The 20,257-nt window shown below is 46.3% G+C and overlaps 1 protein-coding gene across 13 annotated transcripts in view; it reads right to left on the bottom strand.

Moving 5' to 3' along the window:
- Positions 1-20,257, bottom strand: part of NFIA (nuclear factor I A) — a 257,785-nt gene that overhangs the window by 222,879 nt on the left and 14,649 nt on the right. The window contains exon 3 of one of the 13 annotated variants that reach the window (XM_075037252.1): positions 6,580-8,014. The exons of the other annotated variants lie outside the window; for them this stretch is intronic. Coding sequence (XP_074893353.1) covers positions 7,878-8,014 — 137 coding nt within the window. The 3' untranslated portion in view covers positions 6,580-7,877. Of the gene's footprint in view, positions 1-6,579; positions 8,015-20,257 lie in introns of those variants that run through there. 13 annotated transcript variants of the gene reach the window in all.

The raw sequence follows: 20,257 nt of genomic DNA, 5'->3' as shown, positions 1-20,257 counted from the left end.
AACGCGCGTCTAGATGTAGTTTTACAACTAGGTGAAAGTTCCCGCAGCGGCAGGACGCGCGGCTGGCACTGCCTAGTGTGACCCATTTCTAAAATAATTACAGCCCGAGTCACAAACCTGTTAAGACCCAATTAACAAAAATGTTATGCATCAGTGATGCGTGTTTTGTCCAGAACTTTTAATTCCACAGTTTTTCCAAGTAAATTCTCTCTCTTTATTTTCTAGTCATTAAATCCCCTCCCCTGGGTGCGAGCGGTTGCCTTCCCATTGTGTTGCGAAAGGGTTAGCGGGCCAAGAAGTCAGAAGGAAAAGGGTGTCATTACTTGTTGCCACTTTGCGGTGGGGGAAAAATTTTTTTAAAAAAAAAAATATTAAAAATAAACTCTTGCCGCTCCCAAAGCCAGGGTGAAGCCTTGGGGATTCCCGGGGGAGGGCGAGGGGGTCGGGCCGTGCGTGGCCGCGGGGTGACGGCGGGGAAGGGGCTGGCTCTGCCCTGGCCTTTGCAGACGAGAGGAGGCAGCGGAGAGGATTTTATTTGGCAGATGGGTGCAGCTATTGAGCTTATGCAGTAGTGGGTTTTTGGCTGCCCGAGTGGGTAGCCTGTTGTTTACTGTTTATGGATTTGTCAGTTTTAATTATTGTGAAGTGCCCAGATGCTCTGGCGACCAGTGCCATAAGCATTTAGGGAGCAAATATATAATGAAATGCACTTGAAAACATCTCCGCTTCCTCGCCGTCCCCTCTCCTCCCGGGACACCCCACGGCAGAAAACGCCGGCTCTCCTCGCCACGGCGTGGCCGTGCCAGACCGCCGGGCACGCGATGCTCCCGCCGTCCGCGCAGCGGTCCGGGGCTGTCCCGCGTCCTCCCGCCTCGGAGCTCCGGCTCCATCCGAGCCGACCCCGCGGCGAACGCGGGCTGCCGACACCGGCGGCCCCCTTCGCCCCCCGGCTCCGCGTTTTGCTATTCCTAACCCCCACCGCAGGCCCCGGGCGTGCAAATCTGGAAGCAGATCTGCTTCCTTGCACCTTTCTTTCCTTTACCGTCCATCTTTTTAAGGTTATTGGACTCTGTTTTATATAACAAGGTTACGTGCATGGCAAATAGTATAAATGTATCCCAGACGCGGCCGTTTAGGAATGCTCCCCCCCCGGTTACATATGTACTTTTCATCTGCGGTAGTAGGGCTGCAAGTGGCCGTCTCCAAGCGCTCAATAGCCCGCTCTTTCCTGACTCCATTGTAATCCATATTCCTCCTCCCTATGTGAAACGCTTCGCTAGATAAATTCCACTGTATTTCAGAAAGTTTTCCACAGCTCCCTAAGTGTTTCCATATGACCCTGTACTCTACAGGTAACTTGAGTTAAAGCCATTCCTTAAGCAAAAACTCCCTGTAAAATTTTCCACTATCTCAGCAGTACTCTATGTGCTGTCATTAAAGCAGAGCACATATATTTCTGAGCAGGATTTGCAGCGATGTCAGATCGCTTGGTGAGCCCCAATTAGTTGTTTTTTTATTATCATTATTTTTTTAAAAACTTCCTCGCTCAGGCCTTTTGCCCTTCATTTACCGACGTCCTTTTTAACGGTGGAAGATGCGGCTTTCTAAGCCACGCAAGGCGCAGGCTCGGAGCGCGGCTCGGGCTGGGAGCGGCGTGGATAATGCCAGCCTTGTTCCTGCTGTCTTTTCACTCTGTTCCCAACCCTCCTTTTTCCACCCATTTCCCCAGGAACGGCAAATTCCCTAAATTGCAAACACCTGCTCCATATATCATCCTCAGGCCTGGCAAGACCGAAATGGTGGCGATGCTCGGCGTTCCTGTGGGGAACTTCTCCCCAAAACGCCCAGCCCGGGTCCCCGAGGACGGCCACAAAACTGCTGCACGCATAAAAGACTTTAATTTGCAAATACGCTTATGCTGGCAGAGTTGCTCCTGTTCTCCAGGAAGCCCTTAGCAGCGATGGAGAATCTCCAAAGCTAAGGCAAAATGCGTGATTTCAGAGACAAAAAGCGCTAAGGATGGAGGAAAAACCTGAGCTGTGCAAATAGGATCGCAGCGCCCTGTGCATGCAGCGACTGCAAAACATCTGGCTGGATTCTGGAGAGAGAGAGAATCCAAGATGGCAGGAAAGATTAATTATTTTGTAACTTACTCTGGTTTCAATGAACTTTTCTCTGGTTATAATCAAGGTTTTAAATGGCATATTGGATGCACGCTGGGCAGTGGTAAGCTGAGGTGGGGTGCTCTGTCTTTGGGAATGACAGAAGCAATCAGCCAGAAACCCCACTTGTAACCGTCCTGCGGAGCCCGTTACGCCGAAATAGCTATTTTGCCACTGGTTTAATTAATAAGCTATATTACTGGTTAATTTTATACCGTCCTGAACTTTTGTCAAGGAAAAATGGTTAATTTTAGAGTGAATGGATTTGAGGCAGCAGAAATAATGGATAAACAACTTTTTTAAAGGTATGGGCTCACAGCTTTGCTTTGCGTCTATTAAACCCCACGTTTTTATTACACAAGTAATGTCCATTATTGATAGACTCCTTTACAGACAAAGAATCTCCCCTGTCTTCAAACTGCTTTTTAAAAAGCTATTAAATACCCTGCTCTCATCCCAGGCTTTTACACATGCAAATGCACCCCTAAACAGTTTTAATTCTCTTTTTTCCCCTCATCTATCTCCCTGCTTTCCAGATGGACCACCAGCTTCCCACCATTGCCAGCAACAGCTTGTGTATTGTTTGTTTAAAACAAAGATGATGCATTAAATATCATATACGACACGAGGAGAGGGGTTAAGGATAATACTCCCAAACCAAATCGCCGTGCTAAGCCAGTCTCAGCCCATCGTTCGAAAGGTTGGTACGTGCGCAGGGAGACAGGATCTGGCCATCCTTTGCCTTTAGGGAAGGCGCTTCCCTACCCGCATCGAGGATCCCCTGCCTCCGGAGAGAGTTAAACTTGTGCGAACACTCTCAAATTATACAGGCTAACCAACAATTATGTCATTTCATTCAAACATTCATTCACCCGTCATGTGCCCAGATTAAACAGTAACACTTTGTTTGAAACATTCTGCTGAAATTAGCAGACCAGAATTGCCTTCACCTATATTTAAGCACTCAGCCTCACGTCGAACATAGCCTCGCCTGAACTCAGATGGGTTTAGGCAGGAGTTTAGCACTTTTATATGAATCGAACCCACGCTTTTGTATGCTGCACAGGTATACGTGATTATTAGATCTGTGCCGGTAGCAATAGCTCTATACAGATATATTCGCAGGGATATGAGGCTGCTAAAAGTTAAAGGAAAAATGATGAATCTGAGAAGAATTTATGAATCTGACAAAATTAGGAATCTGAGAAGAGATTTATGCTTACTTATAGCCCCCACAGAAAGTATTTTCAAGCTGTGGTAAAAGAGAAACAATGCACAAAAGCTGTAGCTTGCTCAGCGTGCTGCGGTGACAGACTCAGAAAAAGCAAAATCTGAGTTTAGGGCTGGCAAGCTTTTTACTGTTTCCTTCTTTAAGGACGGTGATGCGGGACGCAAGCCGGAATTTAATCGTCGTATTTTGCTTGAAAGCAGAACAGTAACCAAACCAACACCAACCCTCTCCTGCATGCTTGTCCACAATCTCCCAACCGTGGGACGTCGGCAGCCCGGCACCCCCCGACCCTCGCACGAACCGCCGGCGTGTGCCGCAGAAGAGTACGGAGCTCCAGGATGCCCAAGGCTGGCATTAATGCTAAAATCTGTAGTGCTACCAACATCTCCAAGATGCCAGTTTGCTGCCATCAGCTTTGTGTGACAGGAGAGAATAGCAGGCAGATTGCGTATCTAATGAGCCACACATATTGAAAATCCACAGCAATCTCTGGAATACATGTGGATTTGTCTAAAACTCTAAAATATGGCCTGGATGGTGTCCTGACTGCCAAAACCACAATGAATTCACTGTTACTGTCACTAATCTCCATGTATGTTACATATGGTTGACATTTTTCTTTAACTCTCATATTTTTTGCATGTGTGCGTATATAAATAGGGTAAGAGGGAGGCTAGGAGTAGGCAGACAAACAAACAACCGGCTGCGATGCACAACGTTCCCATTAGGCACTGCAAAATTAGTCCGAAGCGCGTTATACAAATCTGCAGAGCCCCAAACAGCCCGTTTTCCAGCGTAGGTGAAGTCTAGGTCCGTCCTGGGAACCCAGATGTGCCTTCCTGGCGTTACGTTCAAGCATTCATCCTGAAGTTGGAAAGGCTGCTCCAAGTCCTGCTGAATCCAGTGGGAATCGCAAGGCATTTCCATACGATACGGGGCCCTTCATGCACTTTGTGTGTTCCTTCAGGTCATTAGTTTAGAATACTTAATTCATGCTTCATCTTAAAGAATTTGATATTCTTATGATACATGTTGCCTTGACCGCCCGATTGGAATATGAACCCTTCCAGAAGCAGGAATAAACCCTCTTTTATTAGCAATGCAATATTACATGGAGTGCTGGCAGAAAAGTTGTATGTGAACTAAGAAATAATATTTCATGCATTCCTTCTACTTTCTAGGCAAATTTATGCCAGATTTTATTCCACTACAGCGTTACGAGCGGCACTGCTTATCTCTGTTTCAGTGCACTTCTACTAAACAGTAGGTCAGCTGAAAACTTTGTTTACCGCCTGAGGAGAAGCAAATAGTAGTCATGCATGGTTGGCAGGGGCCTGCGATATGATATATTCACTGCTGTTATATGGCTCATCATATAATTTAAGTCTACTGTAAACAGTCTATTTATGATACACATCCCTTTTGGACATGCAAATTCTTTGGCTTGTGAGAACGGCATTACAGTTACGGGTATGTTCCTCCTACCAAGCGGCGCTCGCTGTTGATAAGTGTTAATAATGAAGTGAATATGGTTCCAGAAGAGGAGAAGACCTCTCTTAATTTTCACTTTAAATAAACTCAACAAAATCTCAAGCTACGTATTTCTTTGATGGCTGCTTCCCAGGAGATCCACTTGCCCCACTCGCCTTTTTTTCAAGTCTAGCTGTTCCTAACAGGCTGTTCTCTTTGGACATCCTATAGCAATTTGCTTTTCTTCTCTGTTAAAGCTGTAACCTCTCCAACGATGCTGGGGGGACAGTACCCACAGCAAAACGAGGGTCTCAGCAGCCCTACTGAAACACAGACAACCGCATGGCCAAGGGCTCTAGGGATGGGTGAGAAATTCTGCCGTCAAGAAAAAGCAGCCGGTCCCACCCCACTGAGGTCCCCAGGACCGTCCCACCAGGGACCCTCTTGGCTGAGTTTGCCTCTTGCATTATATCATGCCCACGACCAGCTCACACCCCTATTTTGGGAAGAGCAAACCCTGAGCACCGTTACCCTGACAATGCCCGATGCTGCGTATGAGCCCTCTCTTCCTAGTCCCCATGATAAACCATTCATGGTTTTTATTTGCCTCCTTTATATTTGCCATTCAGATTTCATAGCAGACACTCAAGCAGCCATGTGGTATGGACCCAGGAGCAACTCCCCAGTTGCGTCCTGCACCTGATTTTGAACAAAGAGACTGCAAGTACATGTGCCAAAGCCAAAGATACTGGCCTTTATCATTGATTTTTTTTTTTTAACTTTTCAAAGCTCAAGAAGAGCTGAGTTGTCTAAAGCCAACATTTCTCATAAAAAGTTACGTGGTGACTTTCTACACGTCTGCCAGGGGAGAGAAAACCTCAGAGTGTTTCTGAAACCCTACAACAGGGTTGGGTCCTACCACTCCCTCCTCAAAAATTATCCTTCTTCCACGATTTTTAATAGGCTTCCGTTCTAAAGGGATGTGTCGGTAGCAAAAGGCATTGGAAATCTCTGGGGGTTTTGCAGGTGCATGTGGATGCGCGGGCAGGAATGGCCCCAGCTCCGTCCATCCGAGAAAGCACTGCCGTGTTCGTGAGAACAAGGACAGCATTATCCCAGGCACAACGTCCGTCTGAGCAGATGGGCAGCGGGGGAGTGGGTGTCATCTACGTTCATTTTTTAATATGCCAGACAGTTTTATAGTTTGCTACACTTAAGTAAGTTCCTACATCACTGTTACATGGTCTGACCTAGACTGGTAAATGTCTTCTGCAAGCCAAGAACGACGGTAATGGCGATAACATCAATATCTGTGCTGTGGCTGGACTGGGCACTGCACAAATACACAGGGTCTATGCTCTGGAAACTTTAAAATCTTAAGTAGGCAAATAGAAAGAAGAAAAGAAACAGCGGCGCTCCCACTGTTACTCCTGAGGAACCGTATTATTACAGAACCAGTTAAATAGTTTGCCCAAGGCAACAAAGAAAGGCTGTGGCAGAGCTGGAAAGGGACCCAATCTCTGCACATTTCCAGCCACGTGCTTTAACCAGTCCAGTGCTTCCTACTAGCAAAGATTACCATATTCAATACTTTTCTAAGTACTTTTGAATAATTGTAACCACCACTTACTTTCATCTGAGTGGCTGCGAAAAGCTACCTCATCCCTTGGTTTAATTTCTTTCCCCAAGAAGAATTGCATTTGCAAAGAGCACGAGCAAGTCTGAACCTGCTAATTACACTACAGTACCAGGACGGAAAAAATCATATAAAGGTATTCTTGATGTTATATATGCTCATGTCAGTCAGGGCTTCTAAAGAGCCAGAAGAAAATGACTGCAACTTGTTTAAAGTAGATCTTACAAAAACACAGCTGGTCTTTGACTAGTTGTAGGTATTTTGTGGCCATTTCATGACTACAATAGGCGTTAAAATCTGTCACAGGGGAGGTGTAATAAGAGCTGTCTTGCTCTTCACGGGATCAGGCTCATCTTCAAAAAAGTGAGCTATGAGAAAAGCATGAAGAAGGGATGCATGTGAGAGCCAGGTAGCTGCTAACGGCTTCTTAGTTATCACACCATTGATGATCAGTGATGGATTAAACAAATGCATGTCCTATCAAAGGCTACATGCAAAACGAAACAAAAAAGAAAGAAAGAAAAAAAGACCCATAATGCATTTTTATTTCGCAGAGCCTTGATTGTAACAAACTCACTCAAAACTTGCTCCCGTCTCCCTGTCCGTGCTGGGAGCCCGCCTGAACAGATTTCATCAGTCAGAAAAAGAGGCTGCATTCAGCCTTCACCGGCCTGTATGTTCAAATGCTCAAAGACGAACGCTCAAAGACAACCTGCAGCATTCATTAAATATCAGCAAAAAAATTATGACAGGTATACGTGTAATTTAAATCATTTAATGCCACGCAGTTTATGCCAAATAACAAAGAAGAACATCGCGTGACGCCAGTTCTTCTGATTAATGCGATCACGCTTTACATTTCTTAGGAGTTTCTCCTAATGAAGGACAAGCAGAAATTTCCCGCCGCTAAACACTTTCCAGCTCTGCTTTACTTTCTAGTGCTTTCCCTTGTAGCACACATCATTCATTTTGCTGAGCAACTACATTCCCTTCTATTAGGCAGCTATTAATTACTTAGCCCTAATGGCAAGGTGACAGTGCATTGCATCGCCATCGAGAAGAGGAGATGGGAAAGTTCATGAAGAACCGGGTTTTGAATAAAAATGAGGTGTGCATCTGTATCTTCTCCTCCTTGAGGCAATTGCGCATGGCATGAAGGACTCCCATGCCCAAATGGCCGGGGCAGGGCTGGGACGGGAGGGCTGGTCCCAGCCATTCGGGATGGCTGAAGGAATTGCCCTCTGGGCTGCCTGACCTGCACAGCTGGATGAGGATTGCTGTTGACAGGCGTCCCAGGGAGAAGTGCAATAAGAAACGAAGAGGCAGGGAAACCCGCAGGTCCTCTGGAAAGGAGGGACGGAAGCAGACTATCCTCTTCTCATTGCATTTGGAGACAGATGTTCCCAATATCCCCGGCTCCGAAGGGTAGGAAGTGGTGAGCACAACTTGAGGAGCTCGGGTACTCTTGGCGAACGGCACCAGTTGTTTTTTGTTTTTTTTTCATTTTCTGGAGGACTAAAATGAATAGTGGTTTTAGTGGCATTTGAATCTGTCCGTGGCATCCCTATCTGCTTTAGGGATCTGCTTCCTCTCAGTGCCCTGGAGGAAGAGCCCAGCCGAAGGAGCAGAGGGCTGAGCTCACAGCACAGCTCTGGATGAAACTCAAGAAGGCTTTCCGAAAACCCGCACCTCAAATCAAGCCCTTACACATTTCCAGAGCAGATGTTACAGGGACCAACAGACTCATGCGCCTCTATTCATCCCCTACAAGCACTTTCCTCTTTAAAGGCATCTGGGCTCCGTTCTGCCATCGCCGTGCAGGGATTTATGTACGTTGCTCCCATTAGCGTTAATGGTAGTTAGACACATACAGCAATTTCTCTCACACTTCAGGAAGAGAACAGAGCCTTATGGATGAAAAGTTTGCTATTAAGGATTCTTAATACAATGGAAACATTCTGTCTCTTTTAATTGTAATTTACTTCTAAGTGTAACCGCTCTGGGTTGGGAAAACCAGGATTCAGTCCAATTCAATTATGCAATTCTTGCCACCTGGTAAGCCTTGTTATTTTATAAAGAGTACTGTAGTAGAACTGGCAGATTCATTCATGTTCAGAGCGTAAACGCCGTATACTGTGTAATCACTGGCTCATAAAAAAGAACGCAGCACCGAAGTCAACCGCTCAATTATAATGCAATCTTTAAAAAAGAATATGCAAAACCAGTAGGCGAGATTCATCTTTGGTTCGGCTGGTTTACGATTTTAAGTTCACCGCGATCTTTGCTTTGCAAAGCTTTTCAGTACGGGCTCAACCTCAAGTTAAAACCGAGCTCAACGCGTGACCCGGTTCACTCCGGTGTGGTTCAATCGATCAGCACCTACTTGCAGACGCCGGCGGATAATCTCCATCCAGAGGGCACTGATGGGAGGGGATGCTAAATCACGGGGACGCAGGAAGAGTTTTATTGGGCTAATGCACATTCACTCTGACTTAGCTAATGAAGCTGCAACAAGATAATACAGGAAAGGAAAATATGGCCCCGGCGACTGGGAACGCTTTCATTAGCACCGGCACACGGGCACCTGACAGGCGGTCAAAAAAACCCTGCGGCACCCTCCGTCCCTGCAGGCTAACGAGCTTCCCCGCGTCCTGTCCCTGCTAAAAACCCTGGGTACCGCTACATTCACCGCCCGTATCGGTGCTGCGCGTAGCGTCCTGCGCACCCGCTGTGGCACAGGCACAAAAAAGGGATTTTTTTGCAGCAAACAGTTAACAGGTAGAGAAAAGCAGCAGGACTGGCCGGTGGAACAGTTTTAATCTACCCAGGGCAGTAAGTGTCCAAGGGAAAAACTCTCCTTGTCTTCAGCAGCTTTGGCGTAAACCCCACCAATCCTCTTTGCCCGCAGCGGGCAGCGACCAGGAGTCAGATGTTCAAAGGAGACGGATCAGAGAGCAGGACCAGGGCTTACCCACAAGCGCTGGAAGCTCCTCTAAACCAACGCCCCAAAACCCTAACTGGAAGATTAGTTGTGGTTTTGCTAAATAAACAGTATGGAAACTTCCTTTTGCAGTTCTCTTCCTCTGCATTTCTCTATTCCGAGATAAGGGCCAAAATCTGCAGCGGCCTTGGAAGGTCTGAGAACACTTGGAGAGCCCAGGGGGACCGGCCAGCTCTGCCACGGGAGGACAGAGGGTCTCTCGGCCCCTCACCGCTGTTGTCACCGCTGTCGTTCGGCCTCTTCACACCATTTTACGAGCTCTCCTTCCCAGGACGAGAGCTTTCAGCCCATGCTGGACGCGATCTCCTCCCCAGTTCCCGTCCCAGCCGGAGCAGACTAAGCCGGGGTTTGCTCATGTGTGCAAAGGAGAGGGATGAAGGACACAGAGCTGGGTTCTCCTAATTCCAGAAATACTCCACGGACTCCCCACCTGATAGCTCTGCACCTCTGACAGCAAGAGCGGGATGTTTTGAAATCTTGCACCTTGTAAATAGGAGACGCACAGCCCGATCATAAAAATGTAAAGTATTAATTAATAGTATAACTTCAGTTTGTATTCTAGCTCCGACATAATGAACCTGCCAATTTTGATTGCAAAGTGAAAACTCATCTCTTTATTTTGGACAAATAGGGTTAAGCTTCTTAAGCAATTCTTTGTTGTTTTGACTTCAACAATTTATGCAAATGAGATGTTAATTAGGGTAATTGTAACTTAAATTATGCTTGTGTAAACCTCTCCATTGGTAGGAAAGTGTGGGAATCCAGACAACTGGTATTTAAAGCAGCTGTACTAACTCACTTCTGAAAGCAAAGCATACCAAGATCACTTTCATGTCTTTACAATTTGTTTTTATGAGGTGATAACATTTTTACAAATACCATCATTTTTGCTTTTTTATATTGTAAGTGACAGTCTGACATTTTACAACTGGCTTATTGAAAACAAGAATTGAGCACTCTCGCTGTAACGGACATTAACTGCTCAATAGAGATTCACATGCTAATGAGGTGAGAGGGGCTCCAGAAAGTTTTGATAAATGCGACACACACTCTAACTAGCAGTGAATGTGAGTTGACAAAGAACATCTACACCAGGGTTCAATAAAATGTAACCCTTTAAATTAATCATACTGGCAGTATTTAATAGAATGCACAACAATCTCTTTTCTGATGGCTATAAAGCAGAAGAAATGCAAAGTCTCGACAAATGAAAGTTCCCACATTTCCCTCTTCACACTGCTACTTTCATTCGAACTTCTACAATTGTTAAAAAAAGGTAGTTACTGTAAATAACAAAGTAGGAGGTTTAATTGTTTCCTTCTTTTAAAGCAGGATGCTTTTCTTCACATTTATTTGTCTGGATTCTATTGAGCAAATACCCCGACCCGAAAGATTGATCATAAAAAGCATCACCGGTTGCACTCGGAAGGAAATTTAAGGATACCATATAGCAAAGAGAGGCTTAAATGACCAGTTTTCTGCCGGGCCTTTTTTCAGCCCAACTTGGTGATTTTTTTTCCTTTCGCTAAATATGGCTTGAAGGAAAATACGCCGCAGCAGTTAATCAGAAGCAGAAAGTGAAGTTCAGGGCTTCTTTCACACCGAACTCCCCAGACTTTGCCGAGATTGGCTCCAACGAGAGGCAAAACTGGAACTTGAGCTCCAGCATCAAAGCAGGGGAGGTGCAAGATTTTTCAACCCGGTTGCCTTATAAGTTTATTTTTTTATTTTCCCACCCTGCCAGTCGCGACCCGACGACACCGACCATTACACCTGAGCTTGCGAGATCCCAGGAAATAAACGTACTGGAAGGCCGATCGCAGCCCTTGCCTCCGTGCATTACACTAAGGCGTTATTTCTTCCTAAAGTGACAATCCCCGATACGCTTTTTGGGTTTAGCCCATTTTAATCTTGGCAGGAAGTGTAAATCTGTGCGCTCAGCAGCATTGCAGGCTTGCTGGCTGTCAAAATTTTGCCTCCGCCAATACTTGAGAGGTATTCTTGTCATTTCACTGGGGTAGGAGACTTCTCCGTCTGACATACAAAATCTCCCCAAGTAATACGTTATGCCAAAATGCCGGCAAACGTACCCTGCTCGCTGCATTTCAAACCGTTTTGGTAACTCAGACTTGCTCTCACAGCAACTGCTGGATGGCTATATGCAAAACGAGGAGCCCGTTGCAGGCAGCCTCATGGGCAGAGAAAGGAAAATCTCCATGAATGAACCCAGAAAAAAAAATCCTCCACCCATCTCGCCATCGCCTTCGGACTTGATGAGCTTACCCCAGCGCATTTTAAATTGATCAGCAGCTAGCGTTCAGCCCGGTGAGCCTGCCTATCTGAACACGTGCCCGTGCTCCCCGAGAGGTGTCGGGGGCTGCTCGACTTCTCTCCGTGCAGAAATTGTGAGCCTGGAAAAAACGAGCGAGTGGAGAAAGGCGTGCTGCAGTTCAGAAATGGCCATTTAGCCAAATTGCATACCTGTGCTGTGTCAGCTATATGGTAGATTCATCTCATTCCATTGGTCTAATGGATAGCAATTGAATTTAATTAGCAAAACTACTTTGACTTAGTCTCATACTGTGCTGAATGTAATGAAATCTTTCTCCTCTCTCTCTCCCCTCTTTTTTTTTCCCCTCAAATAAAGAATGTCCTTAACTGCATTCCACCGTTAGAATATTAAAAGCTATATATGTTACTCCTAAGGACAGAGTACAGCCATCCCCTTTCACAGGCTTTAGATTTAGTTATTGTATTACATAACATAAAATAATTAAAAAGATACTTCGATAGTTACACACAGTATAAATTCAATTACCGCGATGTCTCCATTAAAAGCACTTTTATAGTATGAATAAAATGCAAATCCTCTTTATGGATCAATACCAGAAACATAATTCTACGCTTCATCCTGTGAAGGAAGTTAGCCTTAATAAATCATCCTCTCGGATTAAAAAAAAAAAAAAAAAAAAAGTTAAAAGATATGTATTCGAAGGTAATTCTCTAAAGCAGACGTGATGCTCTTATTTCTTCTGGGCTCTTTTTTTAGCGGCAAGGTTCACGGGCTGCGCCTCCTGCTTTCGTACAGACCCTGCCAAGGAGAAGGATGCCGAGAAGAAGAAAAGCCCCGGCCGCACTAACCGGTGCCGTGGCCGCTTGCGGCTCTGGCTGGATTTATTGAAACACCCCAGATCCACCAGCGAGAAGTTTGCAGCAACTCATCTCCCCCGAAATAAAGTGAAAAGAAATTCCTCCAGATGGGTTTGGAGGGAATATTACTACCAAGCCTAACTTTTGCCTGGCCGGGCACAGCGAGACAAGTTCCTATGATTGATTATCGTGGTATCTCTGTATCTCTGACTTTGAACCATAACCTTTTTTGCGCACAATGACAGTTGGGACCTTCCATTTGCCATCTGTAGAGATGGTGGGGGAGAAAAGGACTTCGCTTACATTAATCAACCAATTAAGAACAGACTTAAACAAAACACTAAAGCATAATAAAAACCTGACTGCTTAATAGCTTTCTACTTTTAATAGTTGCCTTCCTGTAGTCTGCTGATGGGAGTAGCACTGCTCTGCCCAGCCCCTGCCAGGGACGGGGCTCTGGCTCCAGGGCTGGGCACTACCCAATCTCAAATGAAGCTGAGGGTCCTCTGCTCTGGGCAGGACCGAGTCCCCTGCGGCACAAAAAAAAAAAAAAAAAAAAAAGTTTGGAAACACAAGTTCTAAATCACAGCCGTACAACGTGGCCGGGCTCTCCCGTCAACCGCGATCATTAGAGAATTATTTTTGTGAGTGTAAAATTAGTAACTAATCAAAGACACAAATCACTGCTTCAGTAAGAATTAACCTTTTCTTTCAAAGCTTGGGGCAGTATCGAGAGACCCCAGATATTTTGTCACTGCCCCCTCCCTCGTGGTTGGCAGCACATCCCGAAGGAGACACCGAAATAGCAGCTGAATAACAGGGGGTGGACTCGGCCCCTGGCTGCTCCGACGAGGCTCTGGAGGAGATCCACGCACCCAGCCCGAGCAACTCGGAGACTAATTCTGCTCTCAGGGACGGTGGGTAAAACCACTTTTGTGCAAGCTGGCAGAGAAACCTGGCTTCCCATGGCTGGGTTTGGTAAGCGGATGCCTTGTGCAACGCACGCACTGCGCTGCGGAAAAGGAGGAGGGAGACCTCCGCGTTTCTAAAACGCATCCTCGTTTGTGTCTCCAGCTGACATGGTTGTGTTGCCGGCGGCCGTTTGCAGGGCCAGGACCGAAGTGGGGCTGGTATCACCAAGAGGTACCGTAGCAGCATCTCAAACAGCCGCTTGTTTCTGCTGCCTCCGCGGTACCCAGCGGTGCAGCTCCTAGAAGACCCCTTGGACTTGTCTACTTAGTGAAGCTATAGGAGAGCACGCGTTCATATTGATAGAAAATAAAACATTTATTATAGAAGGAATCTTCTTCAACTCGAGGCATTTCATATGTGCCCAGATATTGCTAAATTGTCCCTTTGCCATGACCCGCAAATGAAATGGACTGTTTTCTTTGTAAGAGGTGAAGCGGATTTACCGACAAGGTGTACAAAAACCCCGCAAACGACCCAAGATCTGATCAGCCAAGAAAATGTACAGTGTTACTACAATAAATATGGTTTTGTGTTATTTAATAATTGAAATTTGGAACAAATTTGTAGAAGTTGGCCAAGATGGTCTCTCCATCCTTGCGCTATATGTCTCTTTGTCTATTGTTCTTTTAAATACATTGCATCTGTAAAAAAAAAAATTGCAACCTACTTTGTACAATTATTGCACTGAAGTCCCAAGCAATCTATCAAGTTGTCATACATTTTCTTCACAATAAACCTTTTCAAAAATCTTTCTTTTTTTCTACGTTTCAAGAAAATGCAGAAGAAAATTTACTTGGCCCAAAAAAAGGCACAGTGAAACATGTTGTTCATCAAGTCTGGTAACAAGAGGAGTTTGTGATACCATGTCAGGAGAGCAAATAATCCCCAAAGTGGCATGTTAAAGTTTTGGAAGGTTTGTAAATCAACAGAATTCAGAGCATCAATAAGCCTGCAACCAACAGGGCTTCAGAAAGACTCCCTCTGGGCAGGTTCTTCTTATGGAGGTTTGCTGAACCCCCTTTCTGCAGCACTTGAAGCCACCCCTGAAACGGGGTGCCGAGGTCGCCGGTGGCCTGTCCCCGCCAAGGGAGGGACAATGACGCAGCCGGGGCTGGCGGGGTGGCCGGACACTGGGCTGGTTCATGGAAAAGCGCAGCATTACCAAAGGCTATTTATTATTAAGGAAAGTGCTTTTATCTGTTGATGGCACCCAGAAACAATGAGCAGGAACACGAAGCAACGGGTGGGTGAGAGGGAAGGCGAAGGGCAAACCAGGATTACTTCAGCTTGAAACCGGATGAAACGCCAGGAGGAGGAGGATTATTTTGCCCTTTAGTTTAAAAACTCTCTGCGCTGAGGTTTCCAGCATTTGAGGGACCATCTCTACTCTACAGCAGTGTGCAGCAATGCACAGATTTTGCCTTAATTTCCATTAGCCCCCGATAAATAAGCCCCGTGATAAGGGATGTGATAAAGCTCTGCGAAGGATGGGAAGACGGAGATCCCTCTCCTGTGAACTACAGGGAAAAATTTTACCTCTGAGTCTGTCTCCCTCCCTCTTTCCTCCATTGCCTCCTCCAAAAGAGGCCCCTATGGGGCCAAGGGAGTCCCTGCACCCCCTGGGAGCACCAGCATCCCCCAGATACCGTGGCCAGGCACCAGTCACTGTGTGCCACCACCTTCGGGACCGTAAGCTAATTTAAAATAAAGGCAAAACGCCGAGCAATTTGCCTTCCGCGGTTTCAAAACGCCGAAACCTCGCTCCCCCAACTCGGCTCATGCCGCCGGTCCCACTTCTTGCAAAACAAAGAAATCTGTTTAGGCTCCAGGAAATCCCACGTGTTACCGTAACTAATTCGAGCCCAACTGCATTTGTGGTATTGTCAGGTCTTTAGGACGATCCTGTGCCATTCCCAATGTAGGGAAAACCATGCGCTTAATTGTCTTCTTTAATAATTCCATGGTATGTGATTTATTAAACAGACTCCTTATTTGTAAACAAAATCAGAGCCACAAATGTGCGAAGATAGTCGCACTTCCTGGCTAAATAAGAGGCAGACAAAGAGCCCTAATGATGCACCAAAAATGCTAACCAAAAATGTACTCTTTAAAAAGATCACCAATTTAATGCTTTTTGTATTTCATTTATCAGCCATGTAGTCATCATTCCCCTCCCTACCACCATCTGTACACACTTTCCCAATAGACCATCACAGCTGTCCCGTTTCTCACACAAACAGTACCTTTTATATGCTTCCCAACTGTTTTTAATAACTGTTCTGTGCACAGCACTGTACTTCCTTTGTTTTCTTTTTTTCTTTTTTTTTTAAATATGAAAAAGAGATATAATCCAAACAAACAGGTCATCACAGCAATTGGTATAGGAAGGCAATTAAAATGTTAAATGCCTCCATGGCCACTGACCCGTTCTCGAGCCGCACCAGCGGCCCCAGCACGGAGCTGGAAAGTTCCCTGGAGAAGTTGCTAAGGTAGACGAAGCTTGTTCAAAAAACGAGGTACATGAGCGAGACTGTCTGAGAAATCCTTCATCCCTTTATAATGAGGAAATGTTATTAATATTAGATACTGCTTGTGCAATCAAAGAAAGTTTTTTGAGGCTTTCAAAGCACATTTATCAACTCAAAGATACCGCTGCCCCATATTTCAGAACCACGTGGACAGAAACATCCCGCTTTCTTTCCAAACTCCGACTCATTTCCCTCTTTCCGAACGCCTCGCGTGTCCTGACATCCCTACGCCCATCCCCGCTGCCAACGACGGCCCCGTCGGAACCCCGAGCTGGGCTGGACCGCACCAGCTCGGTGGTCCGCAGCGGGGATGAAGGCACCGAACGGCCGAGGATGACTCAGCCCCCGGCAAACGAAGCCGCTTGCAAAGGGCGACAGCGGGGAGAGATCCAGTCAGGAACAGGGAGAAAAGCAGGACTTTCTCAGCGACCCATCTCATGGAAAACCTACCCTACCAACAGGACGATCAGGAATGAAAACTCTCTATACTTGTTTTTTCCAGGGCCATGTCCACAGCATCCTTCAAGCACGCTGCAGGGATGTGCGCGTCCCACTCTGCAGCACACAAGGAGCCCTTAGCTCCGTGTAGTACAGAACCACAGCGGACAATCAAGCTCCGTGCCGGGACGGGGACCCTGCTCGTACCATCGTCATCGCCCCGGCAGACGGCTTCACACGCCGGGACTGCTCACTGCTGAGACACATCTCACTTTTTTATAGAAGAGTTTGTTACGACGGACCGTGCATGTGGAAAACAACCGGTCCGCTCTCAGTTCCCATCCCGATTTTGACCTTCAGCTTTTGACCAGAAAAAGAAACGATGTCCATGTTTAAAGTGGGCGTTGAGCATATTATTTTGCCTATAAATCACGCTCATGTATCCACATTACAAAGAACAGACACCTTGAAGATGCACGCGTGCATCCCCAAACAGCACGGAGCTGCGTGGCTGTGTGTTTATAACTGCATCTGCCTAAGAAGAACCTAAACAAGAGCTGTTGAAGCTAATGTCCTTCTCTACAGGAAAAAAAAAGGGTCTTGACCACAAAAATCCCACTTCTTACCTGACTGCCCTGTGTTTTTCCCAACTTTTCCAGCAACACCCAACCTATGCTCGCAAGGGTTCAGCCGCTATCGAGGCTGATCCTCCCACAGCCAGGCAAGCCGGTCGTGAAGCTTTCAAATAAAATGATGCGGGATTTACTTTTTAGCTCAGCGACAGCTACTTTTTACTTTTTAACACAGGAACAAATGTAAATAGGTTTGTTGGCTATTTTCAATGAAGTCCTCATCGCGTCAGGAAAAGTCCTCGTCATCACACAATAAAAGCATTGCAGTGGCTATCCTCCCTAAAAGGGATCCCAACAATAGCTGGGCTTTAGAAAAGCATCCTGATACAAAGAATTCATTCTTCTGATTTACTTGAAACTACTTTGCCTTAAAAAAAAAAAACAACAAACCAGAACTGAATTAAATTTAAATTTTACCCTAAGTTTCCAGCATCACTCAGGGATTTGGCTGTTTTCTTCCATATCAAGTTAAAACCTGACTGGGTACAAAGATCAGACAAAATTTTGAGCGAATATCCTTAGGATGAAATCTGATTGACAATGTATTTCTGCATTAAAATCTCCAGTCAGTGTTCAACTTGACAATAAACGTAGCAACTATCTAACATGTCTTTTGATACCTTTACAAGGGTTCATCCCTGTTCTTCCAGTGCATTACAAGGTATTCCGTAACACACGTACTGGCTTTAAACGCAAAAATGGTAATTTAACCAGACGCAATGTTTATTACAAAGCTCACGCAGCTCATTATCTGTACCTCATACACAGCACTAAATCTGTAGATGCAGAAGAATGAGGCTGTCTCAACACTTTATGTTTAGTTGTTCATCCTTTCTTTCTCCTGAAACCTTCAGAGACTGCGCACGGTGCCTGTGCTCGCCCTGCAAACTTTCCCCTCGCCGAGTGCTCCAGTTTAGGACTAGTCCGACCCTAAAAGGGCCGTACGGAGATGCCTCCCTATGAAATATTTCTCCCAAGTTTGCAAATGCATTTGGCACCTCGCGATGATCCCCGCGGCCGCACGGTGGGCTTCCCAGGCTAAAGAGCTCTCCTGCTCTCCCACCGCGTATTACTTAAAATCAGAGACTCATTTAGGTTGGAAAAGACCTTTAAGATCATAGGGTCCAACCGTACTTAACATGGGGCGACAGCGGCTGGGACGAGAAGGGAGATGGGCAGCACAGAGGTCGGTGCAGAGCAGGTTTCGACTTTGTTTAGATACCGATGCTATGAGCGTACGATGAGCGTGACGAATGGATGAAACCAAGGAGTGGGAAAAGCCCTAGCTACACCTCTGTGCCCAGGGCTAAGCACCACGGTGGCAGGTCCTGCAGCTCTTGCGGGTGATGCCGCATTAGTTTTAAGCCCCGTGGAAGGTGCGCTCCACGCAAACTCACCGGCGCCACCGTCCAGCTCCCCGCGGCATCAGCGAGACGCCGGGGATGGACGCGACCTCCCGTGGCGTGTGTGCGCCAAGGCGAGGGAGGTGGGCAGGAGAAACCCACCGGCCGGTCCTCCCCAGGCACCGCCGGCAGCTTCTCGCTGCACGCCAGGGGTGTCCTGCTGGAGGAGACCTCGGCGATACGCCCTCCTGTGATGTTTTGAAAGGACCTTTTTACATCATCGAAAAATCCAGAGCACCGGCAAATTTTATCTCATCGACCAAAACAACCACCGGCTACCACGCTCGCACGACCCTCTCCAGCGCAACCAGCTCACCTGGCCGAATAACCCTGCCTTGGACACCCACCAACCCCACGACAATTTTGTGCTTCGCTACAGATATATCTCACCCCAAAACATGAACATGCTGAAACATCCAATCATGTTCTGGCACGCATGCAAAAAAAAAAAAGCCCATGGCAACAAAGACGACAGCTTGCCAATGGCAGCTGCTGCACGCACACACAAAATTAAACTATATTCTTCTGAAAAGGGATATTATTATGGCATTTGTTTCCCCTCACCCATCACCCTCAGCCATTCCCTCACGAAATAAAGGGGGAAATATCAACACATATCAAACATTAGGAGAGATGGATTAAAAAAAAAAAAAAAAAAAAAAAGATAGAGGTGCTGCCCTGAGGAGGGATGGAATGGAGAATGTGGGGTTTAACAGGAGATCCAACTGGGATCAGGGCTGGATGCATGGAGCCACCCTGAAATATTGGCTCACCGATGGGAGTTGTATGGCACGTGCAAGTAAAACATTCGGCCTCTCTATTGCGGGAGGCCCGCAGATGCTGAATTGCATCAAGTTTGGTCAAGCCGGCCCTCGGCTTTAACACAAATCTGCAAACACGCGCTTCTACACGTTAAACAACATCTGATGATACCTATCTTCGCTTCCTTTCCCTGGTGCGGGCCTGCCTGATGCCTCCCGTGCTGCTATGCAATGCACGAGATAGCCATCTCCTCACTTGTGAAGATAAATGTCATATCGGACCTCTGACATCATGTATTCTCCAAGTAATTATTTTTGATATCATAAGAGTTGTACAGGGTGCACAATAAAATTAAAAAGTAGAAAGCAAGGTTAATAAGATTATCGTGTTGGTATAATAGGTAATGCATTTTGCAGTATATCCTTAAATCTGCCCTCTCAAAACATAATTAAATAACTGTGATTTATATTTTAAAGGAACGCAGACATGCAGTGTAATCTCCTACCCACATATGCTAATTGCTTTCAGCCCCTAAAAATCTCACAGTTGTTTGCAGCTTTTTAATCCTCATGTGTAAATAACCCAACTCAGGTCCAAGTTATGAACAATAAAGTCCAGGAAACTTTCGGAATAGCGTGTCATTAAACGCGTCTTGATTTTATCTTGCTAATCTAATGGCACTGATGTGTACTGAAGCCCGCGGGGAAGGACAAACGACTCCCCGGGGCCCTTCGCACCGGCCCGAGAGCCAACGTGCCGGCTTGCCGTGACACCGGGATAGCACTCGGACCGGGAGGGTGGATATTAAGGACCCGCAGGAGAGACCGAGACCTCCTTAGGAGGAACCGATGGATGGATAAGGTCGGGATACC

The sequence above is a fragment of the Buteo buteo genome, chromosome 10 (assembly GCF_964188355.1).
Source record: "Buteo buteo chromosome 10, bButBut1.hap1.1, whole genome shotgun sequence".
In the NCBI taxonomy this organism is placed as follows: domain Eukaryota; kingdom Metazoa; phylum Chordata; class Aves; order Accipitriformes; family Accipitridae; genus Buteo; species Buteo buteo.
This window is presented reverse-complemented; position numbering and strand designations above follow the sequence as displayed.